The sequence below is a fragment of the Balaenoptera borealis genome (assembly GCF_965194805.1).
Source record: "Balaenoptera borealis genome assembly, chromosome: 16".
Taxonomy (NCBI): Eukaryota; Metazoa; Chordata; class Mammalia; order Artiodactyla; family Balaenopteridae; genus Balaenoptera; species Balaenoptera borealis.
Genome location: NC_138872.1, coordinates 59054209 through 59073922, shown reverse-complemented (window position 1 = coordinate 59073922; position 19714 = coordinate 59054209). Strand labels below are relative to the sequence as shown.

Here is a 19714-nt window from a genome sequence, read left to right as displayed (position 1 = left end):
CCTGCCCGTGGGATTAAATGAGCCATTTAACATGTAGTGAAAAAAGACACAGGAAATGAAGGCAAAAAGGCAGATGTGGCTCCAGTCCATCGCCCCGCCCCCCCTCTGTTAGTGTACCATCAGCTCTTCTCCTGCTAAGGTCCAGTGTGTCTGGCCAGGCCTAGACTTGACCTTGGCAAACAAAGTTAGTGCAAACCAGTGAGTCCCAGAGACAGAAGGCAGCTGCCGTGGAATCCCAGCCGGTCATGGTTTGGGAAATCAGCAGGCAGGGGATGGTCGCTGGTATGCTCAGAGCGTGCCCTTTAGGAGAGCAGCGTGGAGCAGTGCTTTCTCCCCGGGCCGGCAGGGACCTGGGCAGGTGGGGGTGTGGCCGCTTCGTCCCTCTCTCCGGCCTGGCCACAGCTGTCTGCAGTGTCCTGCAGGGAATGCCTCAGGGCTCTTGGGTACACAGCAGCTGCCACCAGGCACCAGCCCATCTGCCAGGGCTGCAGTGGCTGAGCAGGGCTGACATCAACCTGCTCCCCGAAGGAGCCGAGGGCCGGGCCTGGGTCTGTTCACAGAGCAGGCCATAGGTCCTTTCCGCAGCTGGGCGGGGGCCGACTCTGAGCCGCCAGGGCTGGGCACCAGGACGCCGAGGCTCACGGGAAACAGCCCAAGAAGAGCTGTGTCCACAAATAACCAGGTCAGGGTCCAGCACGGTCAGTGTCCTTGGAGAACAGGCTGTGAGAGGTCAGGATGGGTGGAGATCAGGCAGCTTTAGGACAGGGCAGTTCAACACATGGATAAAGTGTGGTCGAGATTGGGGATGGGAGGGTTGGTAGGAATGGAAGAGGGGGATGTCCCAGGTCGCGGGAGCATGGAAGTGAGGGGACAGTCATCCGCACAGAGAGAGGCAGGAAACTGGTAGAGCAAATTCCTATGAAAACAATGCCGGGCATCGGGGCAGCCGACAGGTTGAAACAGCAGCCGGGATGGCTGGGGCGTCCTCGAAGGCAGACCTTCCCAATGCTGAGGGCTGTGGGACGTGCACGGCTGACCCACCTGTCCTTCCCCGGGTCCCACGCCTGCCCACAGGGAGGATCCTCAGAGCCCAAGTCCTCAAAGCCTTTAGAAGACACCCCACCGAGCCCAGCACAGGGGGATACGGGGTGGGCCCAGATGGCACATGGTCCAGGAGTTGTCACCCAGCTCCCACCTGCTGCCCCACCCATCTTTTATGGATTCTGACTTCACAGGACACTGTCCCCAGGGACCCCCGTTGTTCTCCCCTTCCAAGCTCACCTCAGTTACCTTGTCCCAGGCAAAGCCTGGATCATCTCAGGATGATCCTTGAGTCCAGCTGCTGCAGGTGTTCCTGGACACCAAAAGGGATGGTGGGCGTCCACATCCTGTGATGGGGGCATGGCACACAGAGGTTAGAGGAGAGGGGGTGGCCCCAACGCAAGCTTCCCCCAAATCCTTCCTCCCACCTAGCCTAGTGTGGGGTCATGGGGACACCAGAGGCCTAGGAGCCCCAAGACCCCTTTTTAAAAACTGATTCTGCCGCTGACTTGCTGTGTGATCTCAAAAAGGTTAGTTAACCTATCTGTGCCTTATTCTCCTCATCTGCAAAATGGGTCTTACAAGAGCCACGTTACCCCTCCTAGAAGATATGAGTGATTATGTAGACGAAAGTGCTTTGAAAGACAATAAAGTACAGTACTGGACAGTAGACATCATAGTGATATAATAATAAATAAGTTTCAACCATATGAAATTGCCAGGTGTGTAGGTCAAAAATGGTTGAATATAAGCAATTTCATATTGTTCAGCCTAGTATATAGAACATTTTTGTGTACCAGATACTCTTCTGAGTATATTGACAAATATTTATATTGATATAAATATTTAAATAGGGGGTAAATATTATTGTCACTCCCATTTTACAGACGAAGAAACTGAGGCCAGGGACTTCCCTGGCGGTCCAGTGGTTAGGACTTGGTGCTCTCACTGTTGAGGGCCCAGGTTCAATCCCTGGTCCGGGAACTAAAATCCCGCAAGCCATGCAGTGTTGCCAAAAGAAATAAAAAAAAAAAGAAGAAGAAACTGAGTCCAGAGGGTTGATGTGTCTGCTTGCCCAAGGTTGAACGCTGGTGAGGGGCAGAGCGGGATTTGAGCTCAGGGCTCACAAGGTGAACCACACACTGACTCTCCCTCCACCACTGGTGAGACTTACGCCAGCTTCTCCACGTGAGGGCACTTTCTCAGGCTGGCAGTGAGCTGCTGGGCCCCGGCAGCTGTGAACTTGTTGTACTGGACACTGGGAAGAGAAACCCATTGTGGATCCTGGCCCTGGGGACCAACAAGCCCCAGACCAAGGTCATCACCACACTCTCAAAAACCAGACCTCAGCCCAGCCCTTCCCATGATGCCAGCAGGAGACCCTGGTCCTCCCAAGTCCCGGCCCCACCCCGACTGCCCAGGCTCCCACACTCACTCCAGCACCCGGAGGGACACCATGTCTGGAAGCACGTGTGCCAGGCTCTCGGCTCCCACGTCGCAGATGCAGTTATTGTACAAGCTGCCGGAGACAGAGGTCAGGGCAGGGGCCAGGGGTGCTGGGGGGTCAGGGCCCAAGGGGAGCCACACCTAGCCGGGATTACTGCCCCATTTAACAGAGGGGGAAACTGAGGCCCAGGGAGTTGAGGCTGCTTCTCTGTGGTCACTCAGTGAGTCTAGGGAAGCAGCAGGACTAAGTGGAGGTAGCTTCCCATCTGAGACAGCTCAAGTTCAAATCCCAGCTCTGTGGCTTGCTGCCTGTCTGATCTTTGGTGAGTTACTCAGCTCCCCTGTGATTCAGTTTGCTCCTCCATAAAATGGGCATGATAGAGTAATTGTGGGGAGGAGTAAATGAGTTAACGTTGGTAAAACACCCAGAACAGGGCCCGACATGTGGAATGAACTATATGTTAACTATGGTTATTATACCTCCCAAGGGGGTTTGTGAGGGTTATACAAGTTACTGTGGGGGGGTGGGGCAGCATCGGGGATAGCAGGAGAGAGAGAAACCCAGAGTCACTGGGCAGGCTCGGGTTTCTATATTATATTCAGTCACCATCAGCAGTGTCAGAAATAGCACGACAGGTGTCGCTGGTGCCAACTTAAGCTGTACCTTCCTTAACGAGCGTCCTTTTAACAAGCCAGGTGCAGCCACGGTTCTAATTTCAAGGCCGTGACTTTGCCTTGACTCAGCCTCAGAGCAACACTGCAGGGCTGCATGTAAAAGCAGCAAGTCTACACTGCAGCAAAGTGGATTCAAGCTAAACTCCAGGAGCCCCTGATGTCATGGGTCGGCCGCTACCAGGGCAGGAACCAGGTAGGGGTTTTACAATCCCTTCCTGGGATGGATCTTAGAACAAGGAGGCCCTTCCTCACCCACAGGAAGAGGATTCTTCCCATATTTCATTGATGCCAAGATGTACATGTTCACATTTGAAAATCATTGTGATCATTAACAATGGATGTCATTTAATTAGCAGCGTTTTGTCCTCTTAATGGTGTCTTACAAACGGATGGCATCTTACAGTCCATAAAATATGAGGTTTCTTTTTTTTTTGGCCATGCTGCGCAGCTTGCAGGATCTCAGTTCCCCGACCAGGGACTGAACCCAGGCCACAGCAGTGAAAGCCCAGAATCCTAACCCCTAGGCCACCAGGGAACTCCCAATATGAGGTTTCTTAAAGTGTCAGTCAGATCACATATCACCCCCACATGCCCCACCTGCTTCTCCATTCACAATGGAAAAGCCCCCAACCACTCTCCTGGCCTGCAAGGGTCTCCCTGCATGATCTGGCCTTCCCTGACCTCTCCCACCTTATCTCCCACCCTCTGTCCCTCATTCCCTATAGCCAGCCACAGAGGCCCCCCTTCTGGCCCTCAAAGACCCAACCTCTTTCCCACCTCAGGGGTTTTGCCTCTACTGTTTCCTCTCCCTGGAATGCTTTTCCCTGAGAACATCCCACAGAAGGGGGAGGGTCACCTCCTCAGGAGTCTCCTGACCTCCCTGGTGAATTCAGTACTCCCTGTCGTACCCTCTGGGGCCTTCGTTAGTTTCCTCATTCCCAGCATGAATCAGCGTTTTAAACATTTTGTTTATGCACGTGCTTACTTATTTATTATGCAAGGAACTTGAGAGCAAGACCCACCTTGGTTTTGTTCATAGCTGTATCTCTAGTTTCTAGCACAGGTTCTGGCCCATGGTTGATATTAGAGAATATTAGATACCCTCACAACTCTAGGGCGTGCCAATCACATAGACTACAAACTGCACAGCACACAACCTATGCAGCTGCACTCAGGGACCCTGGCTGGAAGGATAATGGGCTGGAAGGACCCATTAGTCCCGGGGAACCACAAGGCACCAGGCTGGAAGTAAGCAAAAGCAAGAATGTGCTATTCCAAGGCCCGCCAGAAGGTGACAGTGTAGGCACGGACTGCTGTGTGCATGACAAGAGCCAGCCAAGGCTACCTGTGCATAGTCAGTATTCTAGAAACCACCCTGGACTCCAGAAAAGGCCCAGTCCTGCCATGCCCCGGGGAAAGAGGACCAAGATTTATTAAGCACCAGAGCCGGGCATTGCACCAAGCGCTTTCCATAGGCTATTGGGATGGTACCCATTTTCCAGATGAGGAAACAGAGGCTCAGGATGAGTAAGTGACTTGCCCAGAGTTTGCCAGATGCCCTTCCCCAGGGGCTGCTAATCTTGTTCAGGGCGGTGGCATCACCCAACTCCAGGAGTGTGTGTTCCTGTTGGATTTTTGGTCGGCGCCCCCCACTTCCTATCCCCACCAAGTTGTGCAACACTGATGTGGTAGAACAGCCTGTAGTGATTGCTTTCAGGGTCCCAGTGTTCGACCTTACAGCTGGCACCAAGGGGGTTCTCTGCCCGCCCTCCAGCCCACCAGCTCAGCATCTGACCAATAGAGGGCCCCACTCACCTCAGCCTGAGGAGGGACGCAGCCAGCAAGGGCAGGGCCTCGGCCAGCTTGCAGGCACCCAAGTCAGTGATGTTGTTCTGGGACAAACTGCAGGAGTACAACAAGGGGAGGGCTCAGGGCCAAACCTGAATGCTTCTCCCCATCCGTGTCCATCACCCCAGGCTCCGGCAGGGCTGGGAACCCCTGCTTCCTCACAGGGCATCCCAGGGCAGCAAGCACAAGACATTCTACCTGGATGAGAGTCGTGGGTGCTGAACTGTGTGAGGGTGCTATGGGTAGACTTGGGCTAAATCAGTAAAACGATGCAGTCACGTCCTGAGGCTGAGTGGGATGATGGGGGTGAGGATGCAGATGAGACAGAGATCGTGCTCCCCCCACACTTGTTTTATGATTTTATAGCAGCCATTCTTTTCCCTTTGGACCATTTTTCAGCACTGTCATTACATAAGGGTTTACATTATTTGTTTAATGACGTGAACTCCACGAGGTGAGGGGTCGAGTCTGTTTTGTTCATTACTCTATCCCTGTGCCTACAGCCGTGCCAAGCACATAGTAGGTGCTTAGAAAATGTTTAAGTGGGGTTAAAAAAGGAAGGAAGGAAAGGTAGGAGAGAGAGGGAAATGGAGGGAGGGAGGAAGGATGTAAGGAAGGACGAAGGGAGGGAAATCTAACTTACTCACACTGTTTCCTTGAACACTATAAATTACTTAATACGTCTCAGTGTCCTACCATCAAGGAAATCCCTAAGTGAATTCTGGTGAGTTCTGTGGCTGCCCTGATCATGGTTGTGGAGTAGAGTGTGGATAGATTTTGACGATCCCTCTAGGTTCAGTAAAAAATCATGTTGACCCTCCTGCATCATATCCATCTGCTATTTCCCAAACCCAGAACAGTTTTTTTTTAATAGAAATTCACTATTTTGATAATAATGTTTTACTGATAAATCCTAATCTATCTCTCCTCTCTCACCTCCCCAGTCTTTCTCTCACTAAACATTGCTCACATTCATTACTGTACACTTCATAATTATGGATGCTTGTTTGCTTGTTTACTGTGTCTCCTCCCTAGAAGATCCCTGAGGTCAGGGGCTTTGCTTTGTTTAAAGCTGGGTCTCCAGGGCCTTGAATGGTGTCTGCACATAGTAAGTGCTTCTTACGTATTTGTTGATTAAATGAATAAATGATTGGTTGAATGGCTGGTTAAAGAAATGATTGAATGAATGAATGAATGAATGGGTGGATGATTAAACGAATGCACGATTGAATGGATGAGTGAATGAAAGAATAAAAAAGCTGGACTTTGGGGACAAATGCAGCAGGAAGGGCAGGCCCAGCGCACTCACTTGAGCGTCTCCAGGGCCTTCAGCTGAGGGAAGGTGGCCAAGAGCTGGGCGACACCCTCGTCCCCGATCTTGTTCTCGCTCAGCGAGTCCAGGCTGCAGATGGAATCAGATGGGGGGCCATCAGCCAGCACCCTGGAGGCCACCCGACCCTCCCCCACCGTCCGACCCAGCAGCGGCCTCCTCCCATGCTCCCACCCCTGAACACACCATGGCCAGATGCAGCTGCAGGTCCGAGCATTTGAGAGCAAATCTTCATCACCTGGGACTGCCAGGCCAACAAGTGGACGAGGCGCTAACTACCCATGGACCTGAGTCACTGTTTTCCTTCCTGGCGGCCCCATGAGCTGGGGCAACTTCCTTAACCTCTAGAGACCTCAGTTGTACAATGGGATCATGTTCCCCGACCCTGCCTCCCCATGGGATTGCTGGGAGCAGCACATGAGAGGAAAAGAGTTTCGAAGATCACGAAAGGATTCAACCTATTTTTATTGTTGGGTATTTCCTTCTGCCATCGCTTCTCTGCAGTGGGGGCATCTGGTCACTCACACCAGCCACACTGAGGAAGCAGCAGGACGCAGAGAGAGAGAGAAAGGGACAAACAAGGCCAGGGTTTGGGGTCGTCAAAGCCCGAGGTCTCCAGGAGGGATTCCGGGGTCTATACTCACTCCAGATGCTGAAGGGAAGAAAAGGCCTCAAGGATCTTCACCAGTTTGGGAAAAGCCTGAGGGCCCAAGATGGGGCCCAGCCTAGGAGGCAAAGAGCAGAGTTAAGACCCTGAAGCAGTCATGGCCCCTCTACTGGACCCCACAGAAGGCAGGCCCATCTGAGGCCTTACCTCCCCCCAGCTCCACCTGGTGGGACCCCAATCCCTTCTGCTTCAGGCACATTCCACAAAGCCCACTCAAGAGGCCAGCTGGGCTCCCAGCTGGGGGCTCCCCATCTTTCATCTCTGAGTGGGGAGCCAGTTCTTACTCCTGCCAACATCCACATGCACCCTTCTCCCACCCTGGCCTGGGGAAGTGGTTCCCAAATGCTGGCCTGAGGACCACCACCAGTGATGAGAAAGATGGTTTACTTATTTGCCATTGCTTTTTAATAACAAATAGAACCATTTCTTGAGCACTTTTTATGTGCCAGGAACACACTGGGCCCATCACTCATATCAGACGTCATTTAATCCTCACAATGACTCTGAGCTAAGAGCACTTCTTATCCCCATTTTACAGATGGGGAAACTGAGGCACAGAGAGGTTAACTAACTCATACAAGGTCACACAGTCTGGATGGACATTTAGACCAGATTTCAAGAGAATGAGAAAAATAAAGACAACAGAGGGCTATTTTGTTTTTTTTGTTTTTCTTTTCTTTATTATTATTATTATTTTTTAATTTTTGGCCACGCCACGCAGCATGTGAGATCTTAGTTCCCCGACCAGGGATCGAACCCACGGCCCCTGCCTTGGAAGTACGGAGTCTTAACCACTGGACCGCCAGGGAAGTCCCTGTTTTTAAAATATGGTTAAGTGTACTCAGTGTAAAGAACAGTCTTTTATTCTGAAATTATATCCTTTGAACTTTTTTGACATTAAAATGTTCATTTTTTTTTTTAAACATCTTTATTGAAGTATAATTGCCTTACAATGGTGTGTTAGCTTTTGCTTTATAACAAAGTGAATCAGTTATACACATATAATACGTTCCCATATCTCTTCCCTCTTGCATCTCCCTCCCTCCCACCCTCCCCATCCCACCCCTCTAGGTGGTCACAAAGCACCGAGCTGATCTCCCTGTGCTATGTGGCTGCTTCCCACTACCTATCTATTTTACATAAAATGTTCATTTTTAATAAAATTATGGTGTCAGCAGCGGTTATTTCACTTGTTTAAATGAACATACTTGATACAAATTAAAAGATGGTAACTGCACATAGTCACTGAAATTCACTCTGAAATATTCTCAGTCTTTGAAACCCCAAAGTCTGGGAACTACTAGCCTCAATGAAAGGTCACAAGATGGGAATCCGTAATCTGATTTGAATCTGGGCTCTACCACTTAGCTTCTGTGGGGCTTTTTGGGCAAATCCCTTCGCCTCTGAGTCTCAATCTTCTCAAATTTAGCCCCAATCTTAGGAGGTTTTTGGAAAGATTAAGGAATTCATTTATCAAATATTGATTGCTTGCCTACTGTGTGCCAGGCCCATCAAGCCTGTCACGCAGACAGCCATGAACAAAACAGACAAAAATCATTGCCCTCGTGGAGCTGACATTCCAGGGGGCAAGACAGATAATCAAAGAAATCGGTAAACTCTCTGGTGTGGGAGATAATTGATACACAGAAAAGCATAGTGTGAGCGGGGCAGAACTGTACTTTTAAATACAGGAGTCAGAAAAGGCCTCTCTCACTGAAAACTAGAAGAAAGTGAGGGTGTGGGCCATGCTGATACCTGGGGAAAAGTGTCCTGGGTGGAAGGCACAGCCAATGCAGAGGCCCAGGGGTCGGACCATGCCTAGTGAGGTTGAAAACCGTCAAGAGGACCCACGTGGCTGGAAAGAGTGCAGGAGGTGAGGGTGAAGAGGTAAATGGGGGTTGAATCAGGGAAGAATCGTCTACCAGCAGAGCCCCTGCAGGGTTCTGAGCGGCTGAGGGGCCTAATCTATATGCACATGAGATCTACAGGGTGCCCGGCATGGTGGCTGCCAGTCTCACGCCCAGAATAGTCCTTTCCTTCCTTCCTTCTTTCCTCAGAACTTTCTCAGGGCTTCTGGCCTGCAGGTGGCTACTCTCCGGGTTCTGGGCTGTTCTACCCCACGGCTGCTGTTCCCCAGAGCACAGTTCCGACCTTGAACTAGGGGCTTTTTAAGCTAAAAATAATTCAAAGCCAGAAGGGGCCCTTGGTGATTGTTTTCATACAGTTCCTCTTTTCAGCAATATTTTTCACCTCTGCACAAATTTGGCCTCTTGTCTCTGTTCAGAAGAAGAAACGCCTGGCTTTTTCTGGGGCACGGGGGGGAGCTGTGATCAGGAAGAGCAGACAGCTTGTGGGTGACCAGCTGGGGACCTTGGACAAGTTACTTAACCTCACTAGGCCTCAGTTTCCTCATCTGTAAAATGGGGAAGATAATGACTATCTCCCAGAGTGGCTCTTGAAATTAATAAGATTATGGCACTGAGTACACTGTAGTTGTTTAATAATTCCTTCTTAATAGTTGGATGATTTTAGATCCCTAACAAGGACCTACCATGAATTTAACTTTTTTGTTTGTTGGAGCAACAGCCAGGCTGACCTGACATTTGTGACTTTGGACAAACAATTTACACTCTCAAGGCCTCAGTGTCTGCTTCTGTACAATGGGGAGATAATATCTCCACCCAGCATGGTTCATTCCTATTTCTTTGTCAAGCTTCAATGCTTCAGTCTCCTCCTCCAGGAAGTCACCTTGACCTCCCCTAAGTCTTCACGCTCACAGCCCTTGAGTTTCTGGCCACTAATCACAGCAGATGGTAATTATCTATTTACACTGGACGGCAAGCTCATTGAGAACAGTGGCCTTGGTCGTATGAGTAGGTCTGTTGAATGAGTGGATGCGAATGAGCATGTTCACCAGCAAATGGGCAAGTTAGCCTCACCCCCGAGAGCCTCCAGGACTAGCCCAGACCGGCCATGCCCCAGCTGCTGGAAGCTGGTTTCCAGAGTGGTGGGGCGAGAGGGTAAGAATGATTCTGAGGACACATCTCCATTCTAGTGGCACAAGCCCAGCTAATGCCAGAGGAGGAACCTCGTGGGGACCCGAGACAATTTACCCCTTTGCTTACGCAAACTCCAGCTTCTTTAAGTCTCGGACGGCAGGGAGTTCCCCAGGCGTGTCTTCAGAGGAACTTCTTGTCCTGGAGAGAACAGGCAATGTTAGGGAAGAGCTGGTTCCTCACCTGTCATGGAGCCCCCTCCTAGGGGGGATGCCTGCCCCAGTGCCCAAAATTCCCCAGAAGGACTGCCTTCCTTGGGCTACTGTTGTCCCCTTGTTAAAAAGAAAAATCTCAGGACAGGATATTATTAAGGCATTACTGTGTGTTTCACGGAAAAGAGCCTCAGAGGAGGCATTACCCATACCCATCCCAGACAGCTCATAGTAGGTGCTCAAACAATGTATGATGAAGGAGTGACGGAAAGACAGTTGCTCTGTGGTCACGTTTCCTCTGCCCTCTGAACCTTAGACCTCTGCCATCTAGAAAATGGGAATGATACTGGTCCTGGCTGCCTTGAAAGGTGGCCATAGGTGTCATTTGTGTTACTAGATGCAGAAGGCAGCTTACGAACTCTTAGCAGTAGAGAATATCTCCTTGGCTTTAGCTGAGAAAGAATTGGGTACATGATGGCAAGTTCTGAAGTGGACAGAGTGATAAATCTTGGGGGCTCTGCCTGGGTGGTGACTGCAGTGAGAGATTTTGGATGGTCATTGGCTGGCGGGGAGCAGGGGAGGTACCCCCAAAAGAGGAAGAAGTGCTAATAGCAAACTTAATATTAGGTCCTGCATGGTGTGGACCAGCTCCCATGCCCTTTCCCTCTCACCTCTGGATCTGCACGAGGTTGCCCAGGTCTTCCACATCCTTCATGGATTCAGCCTTGAAAGGCTCAATGGTGAACTTCTCCTTCACTGCTCGGAGTAGCTTGGCCTCCCCATGCTGCTGTAGGGACTCCCACAGCTCCACTGTGTCACTCAAGGCAGCCCTGTGGAGGAAGGGCCTCAGACCCAGCCATGGTGACCGGGCTAGACCATAATGCGGGGGGTGGGGGGGGTGGCGGCTCCATGAAGGGACCTCTTACCTATTCAGATACTTTCCTTCCTCAACTTAACCCCTACTTCCTCTAGAAAGTTCTCCATGACCACTCAAGCCCTCATCAATTCCTCCTTTTTCTCAACTCTCCCAGTGGTTTTATTTCCCTTTTTGCTTTGGCTACCAGGAAGCTCAGTGCTAAATTCTCAGTTGAACCACTACAATGGTGTAGACCTTACAGCTTAAAGTATGCTTAGGGGGAAGGTGGGAGAGATTCTCTGGAGATTAGGCTTAAATGATCAAACAGATCCCTGAAGGATTTAGATTCCTTAATTTAAATTAAGGAACTTTGACTTCATCCTGAGGGAGGTGGGGTGCCTCTGAAAGATTGTAAGGAAGGATGGAATATGATCAGATGCAATTTCTGGCGCCGATGGTTGAATATAAAGTGGAGTGGAAGAGGAGAATGGAAGCAGGGAGGTCAGGGGAGGCTATGGCTTTAATCTAACCATGAAAAAATGGTGGCTTGATCAGGGGATGGAGAAAAGAAAACGAATTCAAACCCAGGCCAGTCTTAGATTCTAGACGTGGCCCAGTGCCTGGCATAAGGCCAGCCTTCAAATACTGGTTGAAAGAATGATGCTGGCTGTGTGACCTTGGGCAAGCTACTGTACCCCTCTGAGCCTTGGCTTCCTCATCTTAAAAAAGGATAGAATCACTTCTGCCCCCATCTGGCTGCCATTCATACTAAATGAGACCCCACAGAGTCAGCACTGGGCACAGCACCAAGACTGCTGTAGGTGCCCAAGGCAAAGAAGCCCACTCTCCTGCCCCCGGACCCCACCTGAAATGGGTGACACAGCTGAGTCCCACGAGGCTCCCCAGTCCAGAGGGGTCAACGCCAGTGCTGCGGAGGTCCAGGGAGAAGTCTCGGCCCGCCGCCTCCAAGGCGCTGCCCAGCACGTGGGTGTCGGGAGGTGTGAGCCGGGTGCCCAGGAACGAGAGGTGGGCCGGGAGCCCCTGCAGCACATGCTGCCAAAGCCCAGCATCCAGCGCCTCGTGGGCGCAGTGCAGCAGCTCCAGCAGCCGGCCCGCCTTCAGCGTCCCAGGCTGCAGCCGCTTCAGGTACCTGGTGAGGACCTTCTGCTTCCTGTCTGCTGAGGTGGAGGCCGCCAGCCCTGCCAGGGCTCCCAGGCAGCGGGCACGAGGCTGGAAGACCAGCCCGACCAGAAAGCGCGGCACGCCCTCCAGCCAGTTGTCATAGGGCCTCTTCTTCCTCGGGGTCAATGCCAAATACTGCGGCAGCTCCTTGTCCTTGATTTCGCTGCTCAGAGCCAGCCACACGGCCCCCAGGAAGCATTGCAGGAGGAAGCTGGAGAAGGCCAGCTCGGTCTCCGGGGCCCCCGGCGTGGGCTGCACCAAGCCTTGGGCCACAGCCCAGGCCCTCACCTCGGCCGATGGGAACTGGCCCTCCCGCAGGCTGCTCTGGTGACCACGGCCCAGCTCCCAGGCCAGCCTGGCCAGTCCCACCAGGGCACCTGGGGGGCTGTCACGGGCTCCTGGGCCTAGTAAGCCAACATAGAGGCCCGTGAGCGTGGAAGGCAGCTGGGCCTCATCACCTAGCTCCAGGAGGGCCTCCGAGAGCTGGCACACGGCCCGGCACACAGTGGGGCTATGGCTGTGACTCAGGAGAAATGGTTGGGACTGGAGGAGCGCCAGGGCTCTCTTTTGGTGCTCGGTGGCCCCCGAACACTCAAAGTAGCGCATCACATAGGTCTCGGCCTGCTGGGCGGAGAAGCCGGCCACTTCGAACAGAGCGTCGGCCTTGCTCAGGCTCTGGGCCAGGCGGCCCCGGGGCCGGGCTGTAAGCAGCAGGGTGCAGCCGCGCAGCAGCTTGCGCTGGAAGAGGCTCGCCAGCAGCCCCCGGAGGGAGCGGAATTCTGCTGACATGGGTCCGCCTGCGCTGTGCAGGAAGCCGTCTTGGGCTTCGAGCTCCTCGAAGGCATCCAGGATGAGCAGAATGCGGTCGGGCCTCCTCAAGATGTAACTGAAGACCTCGTCGTCCCCTGACAGTGGCTGTGAACCCAGGGAGAAGAGCAGATCCTGCAGGCGGTAGGTGTCCCCCGGACGGTCCGAACAGTGGCAGGGGATGCAGAAGATAAAGTCGTACTGTGGCAGCTGGCCGCAGGCCCAGGCCCAGCTCACGGCCTGGACCCAGTGACTCTTCCCCTGTCCTGCTTTGCCCAGCACGGCAATCACCTGCGTCTCACGTGGCCGCCGGTGGTTGCTAGAGGCCCGCAGCACCTCGCCCAGACCTCCTCGGGCCGGCTGCCGCTCTGCCCAGTCCAGGGTGGTCAGCTCTCTGTCCTGGCTTTTGCCGCCGCTCCTCTCCAGCCTTACCCTCACCAGGTCCACCTCCACCAGGATGCCTTCCGGGCCTGCGGGCTTAGCCTGGTACTTGTTCCGTAGCGAGCAGTAGAATTGTTCCACACTCTCTGCACAGGTCAAAGGGTGTGGGGTGGGGGAGAGGAGGATGCTAGTGGCAGGACTGGCCACTGTGAGGGCAGCAGAGTGGCCAGCCCGGCCACCATCACTAGCTTGTTCATCCATTCATCAAAGTCTTCCCCGACTGCCTTCTTGATTAGCTGCCTCCCTCAATTACCCAGACACTCATTCATTCATTCCTACACCCATTCATTCACTCATCTTCTCACTTGATTATCTGTCCACTCTTTCATTTACTCACTAACCTTCTTCTTTTGTTCACTCACCATAGGGAAGTCATGGGGGGGTGGGTGTTGGTAAGAGTTAAGATAGTGGAATCCAGGTTTCTGGTTCAAGTTCCAGCTCCACCACTTATTACCGTTATCTTGAGCATGTGATATACCCCACTAGGCCTCGGTTTCCTCATCTGTAAAATGGGGATCATACTGGGGTTGTTTATGACTTTGTTTGTTTGTTTGTTTGTTTTGGCCGCACCGGGAGGCATGCGGGATCTTAGTTCCCTGACCAGCGATTAAACCCGCGCCCCTGCAATGGAAGCGCAGAGTCTTAACCACCGGACCACCAGGGAAGTCCCTGTTTACAACTTTAATGATTGACTACATCTCATGTGCCTGGAAGTGTACCTGGAACAGAGTCAGACTCAGTCGTCTGGCCGTTCTCTCAGCTGCCCTTTCATTCCCACCTTCCATCCCTCCCACACCCATCATCCATTCCTGCCTTCATCCACTCTCTCAATCACCCACCCTTCCCTGTTTCATTCTCTCAGCCTCACAAACAAGATGTCAACACCTAGCATGGGCTTACGAGGGGCAGGTCCTCACTAAATGTTGCTCTAAGTGTAGGTATAACTGGCAGAATGAATGCTGAGACGGCGGGATCAAATGAGCATGTGAATGAATGAATGAATGAATGAGCCAACAAGTGAGGGACTGAATAAGTGTTGGGTGAATGAGTGACAGGAAGCCTCCAGCACCCGGGCAGAGGGACCCTGCCACCACTCACCAGGCCACTTGGGAAGCTTCCTGGAGGCCCTGTGAGCTGCTGGGCATTGGGTGGGGGACATCTCATCCACTGGAGAGGAAGAAGCCAGCGTCAGAGTTAGGGTGAGGGGCGCCCCAGGGACCTCCCTCCCTCTGGGGCATCAGTCCTCTGAGTATCGCAAGGTCAGAGCTGACGTGGGCTGAGTCTCCGCAAGATGGAGGTTACCAGGTGGTGACCCGAGGCTGTATCCTGCTCAAAGATGTCTTTTTTTGGCCAGCTGTACTTTAAAAATTTTCACCAGTGTTTTAAAAATCACAATATCTATGTTAAAATCAAGATCTCCAGATTCTGCTGACAATTCAGAAGATCTGGCTGCATTGAGCCTATTTTCCTGCCATGTAACAAGATGGTGAAGGCCGGTGGCCCTGTTTAGGTTTGGCATGGATTTTCCAATTGTTCCCCTCACCAACCCTCCCATGTATCCCCCTTCCCTGGAGACCCTCCCTGCCCTGTTTTACACAAACACAACTTGCCCGTGTCTGCAGGCAGCTCTGTTCGTGGATCTCATTGTCTGAGGCAATCCCTTCCCCCAGGGCCTCAGTTCTGCTTCCAGTAACTCTCACAGGCCCTGCTGATTCTTACCTGTTAGGTTTCCACGGGAGGTCAGGGCTGGTTCAGGCATGCTGGGGAGGTCAGCTGCCGATGGGGCAAAGGGGCTGGTGGAGCCGGGCCGGTCTGGGGACTTCGGGAGGCTGTGGACAGCTGGGTTGCTGGAGGGGGGTGTTTGGCTGGCCTGGGGCACCTCACCTACATGGGGAGAGAAAGGAGTATAGAAACAACAAGGAGCCCACTTGGGTCACCCCCTCCCCAAATCAGGCTGTGGGGCTGGGAGTCTGGGGAAAGGCGAGGGGAACTTCCAGAGGAAGACATTTCAGGCCGAAGTTGAGGAAAGAGCTCTGGAGTTACAACTAGGCTCCTAGAGCCTTGGTTTTCCCATCTGTGAAATGGACATAGTCAGCTCATAGGGAGCTTAGGGCAAGTGCTACTACGGCACTTTTCCCACTGTGTGGTCAGTACTCATTTTCCTGGATGCCCAGAACACTCTCTTGCTCCTGGGGCACCAATGCATTATACAAAAACTGGCATGCAACCTTCAAAAAATGCTCTTGAATTGAGTGGAAGTATCCCCTTAGCCTCATTCTCTCTCCCATCCCTGAGAGCCCAACATGCCTTCCCTTGGACAATTCACAACCTTTCAATGTGGCAGGTCAGCAGGGACCATTTTACTGACCTGGAAACAAGGCAATTCAGAGAAAGCTGTGCAAGGATGCATACCAAACTGTTCACAACGGTATACTAAAAGAGTGAGGGAGAGACTCAGTAACTCTTGCATCTCTTATTGCTTGGCTTGTTAATGAGCATGCATTGATGTTGTGCTTTTTTTTTTTTTGATGTGGACCATTTTTAAGGTCTTTATTGAATTTGTTACAATATTGCTTCTGTTTTTATGTTTTGGTTTTTTGGCCATGAGGCATGTGGGATATTAGCTCTGCGACCAGGGATCAAACCCACACCCCCTGCACTGGAAGGCAAAGTCTTAACCACTGGACGGCCAGGGAAGTCCCGATGCTGTGATTTTAAAATATAATAAAGTTTAATTTTTTTTGAAAAAAAAGGAGAAACTAAGGCTTACTCGGGGGAAGTGACCCAAAAAATGCCACTTAGCCACTTGGTGTGTCACTCACCCAGACCACGTTGGGGAGCTCTGCTCCTCTGCTTTGATTTTTGGGAAACGGGGACAGAGATGGGTGTTCTGGGGAAGGAGGATCATGAGAAGGTGCTAGGCTAAAACTGCCAAATGTCTGGGGCAGGGTTGGGGTGGAGGGGGGATGGGATCAGGGGGTAGTCAGGTCACAGGCAGAGGGGGCGGGGAGCCCGGCCTCGCATACGCACCTTGGTAGATGAGTATACTGGAGACCCCTGTCCCAGCCCCTGAGATTTGCCAGAGCCCCTGGGGCAGAGTGGAGAGAGTGGGGATGATCTGGATGGGTCCAGCAGGGAGACTCAGGCAGCTCAACAAGGAACTGGAAGGGGGCGCTGCAAGAGACAAAGGCGTTGAGGTGGGATTCTCCATTAACATCTTAATTAACAGCTGACTCCCTTCTAAAGGGCTCCAGTCTTCCAGAGAGCCACAGCTGTGTCTGCTTGCCTGTGGTGGTGTTGCTGGCACAGAGACGGTGGGTGCTCAGTTCCCAGCTGATGAAAGCACAGGGCTGGCGGGTGAATGCCCTAATTGGCGGGGATTCCCTGCTGTGTCTCCTAGGAATGTGTTTCCTTCCAGGGCATGTTCTCTGGCACAGACTGGGTTGATGGGGACACTGAGGCTGGCAATGGCTGGGACAGAAGTGGGGGACACTAGCAGGGGGAGGAATTCCTGTCCCTGGTGGCTCCTGCCTCTGGGGAGTGGGGAAGCCCACCCTCTCCAAGCCCCCTAACATACCGGTGTCTTTCCGCCGGGTCTGGCTGGATGCTGGCTCCTTGTTGAACAGAGCAGGTGGTGACGGGCAGGGCTGAGCCGAAGAGTCACTCACTAGCCCCACCAGGAAAGCACCAGTCACCACGGGCATGGCTAGGGGCTCAGCTGTGAGGAAGGGCCAATGTTAGAGGCTGGGTGAAATCTGGGTGGGTGCCTGCAGGGGCCTTCCCAGGGTAGGGAGTGCTCCGGGAGCGGATCTCTGCTGGCAGTGGAAGGAAACTCCTGTCTTCTTCTCCGCCCTGGGTGAAGCTGGTTTCATCAGCAACTGCTCTGTGCCAGGCAGCCCTCTACCCCCAGCTTCCTCTTTGTGACTGGGCCCTGAGAGCTTCCTGCCATGGAGAGCTAGGGGTGGGATAGACCTATGAATAGGCTGTTAGCCCAGGCCCCTACCAGCTTCTACAACCAGTCACTGAGCCCCCGGCCCCTTAAGAGGCCCCAAGCACTGCCCATCAGACTGGGGCAGGAGTTTATCTCCTCCATTTAATTGGGAGCCCTAGGAGGGTGGAGACTTGCCTCCCCCATCAGATTGGGAGCTCCCTGAAGACAGAGACTATTTCTCCATCATCCTGGGGTCTTCATGGGCAGGGTCCCTGTCTTCTCCATCAGATTAGAACTTTCTGAGGGCAGGGACCAGGCTTCCTCCACTGGACTATCAGGCTTTCATTCCTCAGTCTGTTCCCCACAGCGGGGCTGGTTGCCCAACCTTTGCAATAACAACTGAGTGGGAGGGGAGCGGAGAGGAAGGGAGGGGAGGATGGTGGGGGGATGATGAGTATGGGGGAAGAGGCTCACTGAGGCATGGGGGCTCTACGGAGGGCGGGAGGGCACTGGGTAACCAGCTGATCCGAGGTGACTCTACACTCTGAAAGGAGACGTGTGGCCTGGAGGGGCAGTGGAACTAGGTGGTGGTGGTAGGGTGGGGTCTCAGCTCTGACTCAGAGTTAAGAGGAGGGAGGTGTTAGGGGAGAGGCTTTGTAGGAGGAGCTGAATCTCCCAGCAGTCCCTGAACTTCAGAGCACGGGCTATGGAATCATAATCTTGGTTTGAATCCCAACTCCACCTCTCACTTGCTGTGTGATCTCGGACAAGTGGCTTCACCTCTCTGAGACCCGGCTTTCAAAGGCCAGTTTACATGCGGGCCTGAGGAGGCCCTGGCTTTCCTGCCCATCAATCTCCCAGGACCCACCCGCCCTGCTCACCTAGCTTCCTGTGCTTCAGATCCACAGGCAGCTCCTCTGGGAAGGCTGCAGAGAGAACACTATGGTCAACAGCCCCAGGGAAGGGGTATTCCACGCCAGGAGGGGCTTGTGGACCCCAGCAGGCCCTATAGCATTGCCTTAAATGGCTGGGAAGTGGCCTTAGGGGTTCCTTTCCCTCCCCAGTCCCCAACAATTTCTGCCCGCACTCATTTGCTTGAGCCCAAACCCCATCTTGAAGCACCCAGGACGGTGAGGCACTGGGAGAGGCAGTGCCACAGAGGGGACACAAGATGAGTTTGAGTTTAAAAAAATAATACTAAAAATTAAAAAAACCCTGCGTTTGGTCCCTTCCTAGCTGTGTGTCTCTGCAACACAGCCTCTCTGAGCCTTTGATCTCTCATCTGTGAAATGGGGGCAGTGATTCCCACTTCGCAGGAATGCATTGGAAATCAGTTGAGTGAGTATCAAGCACGTAACACACTGAGAAAACCCCTATGTGTCCCTTAGCAAGAGGCTGATGAACCAAATTATGGTTGATTATGTGAAATACCGCACAGCCCTAAAAATAACAAGGATGCTGAAGGACATATGGGGCAGTACTGGTGTCTGCAATTTACCTTGAAATGTTCCAAAAATAAAATCGCTGGATGGGTGGATGAATAGAGGGATGGCTAGAGATGCGTTAAGACCACTATAGCCAAACACTGAAGGTAGAATGTAAGTGATGGGTATATGGTTGTTTGTAGTACAACTCTTTCATCTTTGCTGTATGTTGAAATTTTTCATAACAAAATATTAGGGAAAATGTTTATGAAACAAAAAGAAAGAAAGAAGGAAGGGAAGGAGGGAGGAAGGGAAGGAGGAAGAAGAATAAAAGAGAAAGAGAGAGGAAGAGAAAGGAAGAAAGAAAGAAAGAAGGAAAGGAAGGAAGGAAGAAAATAGAAAGGGAAATTCCTGGAGGCAGGACCATGTGTTTTCCATTAGTGCTAAGAAAATAACCTCCCAGACATGTTAAATGAAGAAAGAGTGTAGGTAAAATGTGGTCATTTGTGTGAAAAAAAAATTTTTTTAAGAGCTGGCTTTTAGACGAATAGAATATTCCTAACAAGACCAAAAGGGCACTGGCAACATAGGTTGTCTTCAGGGAGGGAAAATGAGGGACTGGGGGAAAAGGATGGGAGGGAGATTTTTTTTCACTGAATATTTTTTACACATTTTGAATTTTTATGCCATGCACCTGTTTACCTGTTCAAATTAAATAACTAGGTACAGGGCTTACACATGGTCTGGCACATAGTAAGCTCTTGATTAACTGTTAGGCCCATTTTATGGAAATTTTCATTCAGTGGATATTTATTGAGGTGCTCCTGCATGCCAGCCATGTGCCAGGTGCTGGGGATG

At 52.1% G+C, this 19714-nt stretch overlaps 1 protein-coding gene across 9 annotated transcripts in view; it reads right to left on the bottom strand.

Moving 5' to 3' along the window:
* Positions 1–17: 17 nt before the first annotated feature.
* Positions 18–19714, bottom strand: part of CIITA (class II major histocompatibility complex transactivator) — a 57079-nt gene continuing 37382 nt past the window's right edge. For 3 of the 9 annotated variants that reach the window (XM_082359757.1, XM_082359749.1, XM_082359754.1), the window contains exons 6-19: positions 18314–18358; positions 17079–17219; positions 16532–16675; positions 15221–15385; positions 14600–14668; positions 11937–13587; positions 10887–11045; positions 10133–10204; positions 6985–7065; positions 6320–6412; positions 4978–5064; positions 2477–2560; positions 2216–2299; positions 18–1388 (exon numbers count right to left, since the gene is read on the bottom strand). In XM_082359757.1, coding sequence (XP_082215883.1) covers positions 1313–1388; positions 2216–2299; positions 2477–2560; positions 4978–5064; positions 6320–6412; positions 6985–7065; positions 10133–10204; positions 10887–11045; positions 11937–13587; positions 14600–14668; positions 15221–15385; positions 16532–16675; positions 17079–17219; positions 18314–18358 — 2951 coding nt within the window. In that variant the 3' untranslated portion in view covers positions 18–1312. Of the gene's footprint in view, positions 1389–2215; positions 2332–2476; positions 2561–4977; positions 5065–6319; positions 6413–6984; positions 7066–10132; positions 10205–10886; positions 11046–11936; positions 13588–14599; positions 14669–15220; positions 15386–16531; positions 16676–17078; positions 17220–18313; positions 18359–19714 lie in introns of all 9 variants that reach the window. The other 6 variants (XM_082359750.1, XM_082359751.1, XM_082359752.1 and 3 more) reach the window with 6 other exon arrangements.